Below are 3,975 nucleotides of genomic sequence, written 5' to 3'. Positions count from 1 at the left end.
TCGAAATCATAAAAGAGCAGACTAAGGGACTGGGTTTGAGTTTACCCAAAATTATGAAACAAAAAACAGATATTTTGTGGCCTTTAATTAGTTATTGCGATTTATTAACTCACTCGAGGTAAGTGATATTCAATGAAAGGAGCCGGAGTTATATATCATTTAGCCGACCAAAGGGCCGAGAAACTAATAGACAAAGTCAATAAGCAATAGATTTCTCTGATGATATCGATAAAAAGGGTCACTTTGAATATTGGAAATTCCTGGGAACATGAGATTTTCAAATTTTGGAAATTTCGGAAAGAAAGTTTTTCACCCAATGGGACATCAATATTGCCCTCAGTAAGGCTGTGGCACAGTTTCCCTATTAGAACTTTTCAACTGCATTAAAATGACGTTACACGTTGTGAGTAGGGGTTTTTTCCAGATCACGAAAAAACAGATGTTTGAAGGTTCCTCACTTAACATCTATCTCGGTAGGTAAGCAAACAAAATTTTATGAAAAATATTTTCCAAAGCGTTATAGCCAGCTCCAAAACTACTTACAATGCCTCGGGATTGTCTACTTCAACATCTCTCTTGAATGAGTTTTAAAATGAGATGATTGAATCTAGCGGTGATCTGCTAGGGGTCGGCTAGATTACAAAAAATTGTGATTTAATAATTACATACTACTGAATATAATCAATAAGCAATTTCATGAACAACGGATTTTGACGTGACCCTCTAACAAATTCTTCAACAGTTAAAGTTCCATCCGAGTTTTTATCGCATTTTCCAAAATATTGTTGAAGTTTTTCCTCACTCAAATTACTGTCATGGACATTGGCCAGAGCTTGAACACTTTTCACAATCGATGAAACTTCGTTGATAGACACACGACCGTCTCCATTAACATCGTAAATGTGAAAAGCCCAGCGGAGTTTATCATCGATTGATCCTCGAGTTGTCATCGATAGGGAGCAAATGAACTCGCGAAAATCTATGGAATTAAAGAATAGGACATACGAAAATATAAATTATTCACACCTACCATCACTTGACTTCGCTGACCTGCGTAAACCCTAGATCTGCCATTTTTATCGGAGTTTTTTTGGAGCTGGTACTTGCAAAGAGACCATTGTAGTGTTGAGACTTTAACGTCAAGCGGCGCTACATCTCAAGTGTTCAAGAAGGAAAAGTAGGAAAAGTTTTACACCACTATTGAGTAGTGCTACCATTAGGGTACTACTTTAAAAAAAACTTCGATCAAAGATTTTTGGGATTAAAAACTGCCTCCAGGTTTTATATAAAGCTTAGTGCTTGACTTCATTAAGTAGTCTATGATAAACTCCTCAGATCACTGCCTTTGGAGTTGACTTGGAATCGAGCCCTGGTCTCATACACAATAACCAAGGATGATAATCTCTAAAGTGTTATAAAGGGTTGTAGCATTAAAATACTCCCTTCTCACAGACCCACTTGGAACCCTTCCCACTTGAAAAAGATCGTCTCCGATTGAAAATTATCCTCCAATATTTGTCTCCACTGGAACATAATCAAACAAACCAATCCTCACTGCAAAACATTATGCTATTTTCATTCATTTCATTTCCATCCCCTATTGAATTTTCTGATTTGAAAACAAAAGAATTGAAATCCCCAGCCATAAAAACTATGGGAATATCAATCCCCATCGAGTTTCAGTCCGTTATTTTTATCTCCACTGGCTGAAAAAATTCCCCCGGGTCTGGGAAAAGGGGGTGTTTAAAATACATTCTTAATAAGACAGGTACCGAAAAAAAAAGGATTCACATGCATTAACTTCAAATGAAATTTTCTCGACTTTGGCTAAGGCAAAAAAGGTCACGATAGGGTCCGTTTGGGAAGGTATATTTTGTTTTGATGCTCTATTTGAATAAGGTCTTGCTTGAATCAGAATTTCTGGACTGACAGAAAAATTGTATAACGGATAAAAAACCAGTAAGTATTAAAAAACTTAGCTCATGTTGGTAAGTTAAGTTTTGGGTGCGGTCAGTTTTTCATCTAGCATGTCTGGTTTCAGAGGTTTCCCCCCCCCCAAATTTGAAGGTACTCTTTGTTTGTCTATAGTCACATAGCGACATAGGATAACAGATTTTGATATATGATAGGTGATAAGAATTATGGGTGAAGATAAAAAACGTGTAACAAGAGAAAGTCTAAAGAAAGAGTCGCGAGGTGCGGTTTGATTATCAGAGCATTTTTATTACGGAAAAGTTTCGTTCAGAGCAACAGATAATATTTCTGTTTTCTGAATTTGAATGATTGTGAAAGAGAAAATATTAGATCGAGGAAGGAAAAAATTTTGTCATTCGAAGATAGTTATCGAGGAAAAATAAGTCACGACTATCATAAAAACAGGTGTTCTCACATGACATACATTTGCCTAAGTGCACCATCCGGGACAGAAAGGAACCTCACTTTAACCCTGTTAACCCCAACGAACCCCAATGGGGAAAATTTCTTTACTGAAGTCTCGCGTTTGGGGGAAAGTTAGTCTGTATGACATAATCTTTTCTCCAAACACGAAAAAAGCACTGGAGCTAAAGAAGAGATTGCAGCGCCCTTTTGCCTTGTTTCCTGCCTATTAATTGCCTTTTTATGCTTACTGATAGCTCCAGAATCTCTGGCACCCATCAGTAACGTAAATAAAGCCTGGGATACACGGAGACGAGGTTGATTGGCCTTAACATCGGGATTTACTCACCAAACTCTAAAATAAGGACTTGAGTGGATTTTGCAAATAATTCTGTGAAGGAAGAATCAACAAAAAACTAAAAAGCCCAGTCTATCATTTAGAGACATTGGCAATCTTCACGTCATAACGGTAGTTATAAAGTTCGATGAATAAACTTTAAAGTAAGAAGTTTTTGCGGGAATCTAATTTGGGGGATAGCCGAAAAATAGCACAATTTTGGGGAATGACAATTTTTTCCCTTTAGGTAAGTAAACCGTAAAACGAAAGAAACTTACCAATTTTTCCATCATTGTTGGCATCAAACACTCTGAACACATGCTCTGAGAAACCAGACGGGTCACCTTTCTTGTAATAATCTTGATAAACTTTCAAAAATTGTTTTTGACTCATAAAACCATTTGGATAATCCTTCATAAACTTCTCATACCAACTTTTCAATTCTTCACGTGAGAAAGTTGTCTTCCTGGTCAGGTCTTCCAATTGTGTTGGTGGTAACTTGCGATTTGATTGGCCCATTTTTGAACCACGTGACAAGAGTCGAATAAATTTCAAGCAACCCAGTAAAGCAAATTTTTATGAATTTGAACTTTATTGTTAACAGTTTTTGAGTTCAAGGTCTTTCAATAGTTGTGAACACCACGATACAGCTTCAGAATTAGAAATGTTTTCAATCTCTAAAGATAAAAGTTCAATGATTCCACTTTTCAAATAAATGTACCAGCGCCAAAAGATAATCTTTAAGTTGTGTCCAGAATCAATTTAACACATGAACTGATTTGCTTTTTGTCTGAGATTTTATAGTATTTCTCAAGGGGTTCAACACCCAGATGGTCCGGTAGTTAGATAGCAAGAAATAGTCATTCATTCAATAGTAAAAAAAACATGTCACCATTCATTCAATCTCCAATCAATCAATACATTCAAACAAGCAAAACTCTTGATTCAAGTGTGACTTTTACTTAATGTGAGAGCTTGCTACTCTGGAAAAAAAGAAGGAAAAAAATCTCCCTTATTTCCTGTCCTTATGCTAAACTTTAGCTTTTCGGCATAGCTGGATACCTTGGCTTTTAACACGAATGGTACATAAACAAAATGTTCTTGTTATGGGGACCAACAACTGTTATAGTTCGAGTTCTTCTTTTCTCGATTCCCGCCCAAACGTGGCGGGAAATGAAAAAATAGTGTTTGTAATCAAAGTGTATCATAAGCCCCCGAATAATATGCTTTTCCAATAGCATAACAAAATTAAAATTGACACA

General features: G+C 36.4%; 1 protein-coding gene across 1 annotated transcript; it reads right to left on the bottom strand.

Moving 5' to 3' along the window:
* Positions 1–545: 545 nt before the first annotated feature.
* On the bottom strand, positions 546–3,336 carry LOC136804137 (neurocalcin-like). The gene is made up of 2 exons (XM_067060873.1): positions 2,992–3,336; positions 546–979 (listed from the first exon to the last, which is right to left on the bottom strand). The coding sequence occupies exons 1-2, from the start codon at positions 3,230–3,232 to the stop codon at positions 669–671; spliced, it is 552 nt and encodes a 183-aa protein (XP_066916974.1). The 5' UTR covers positions 3,233–3,336; the 3' UTR covers positions 546–668.
* Positions 3,337–3,975: the final 639 nt, after the last annotated feature.

This window comes from Clytia hemisphaerica, unplaced genomic scaffold, assembly GCF_902728285.1.
Source record: "Clytia hemisphaerica strain Z4C2 unplaced genomic scaffold, Clytia hemisphaerica genome assembly, whole genome shotgun sequence".
NCBI classification, from domain to species: Eukaryota; Metazoa; Cnidaria; class Hydrozoa; order Leptothecata; family Clytiidae; genus Clytia; species Clytia hemisphaerica.
The sequence above is the reverse complement of the archived record's forward strand: the minus strand, read 5'-3'. Positions and strand labels throughout refer to the sequence as shown.

What these genes read in the sequence shown, in the direction of transcription:
- LOC136804137 (XM_067060873.1), bottom strand. Translation starts at nt 3,232, where the DNA reads ATGGGCCAATCAAATCGCAAGTTACCACCAACACAATTGGAAGACCTG. An exon ending in CAACAATGATGGAAAAATTG is followed by an intron (nt 980 to 2,991) that starts GTAAGTTTCTTT and finishes TTAATTCCATAG; the next exon opens with ATTTTCGCGAGTTCATTTGC.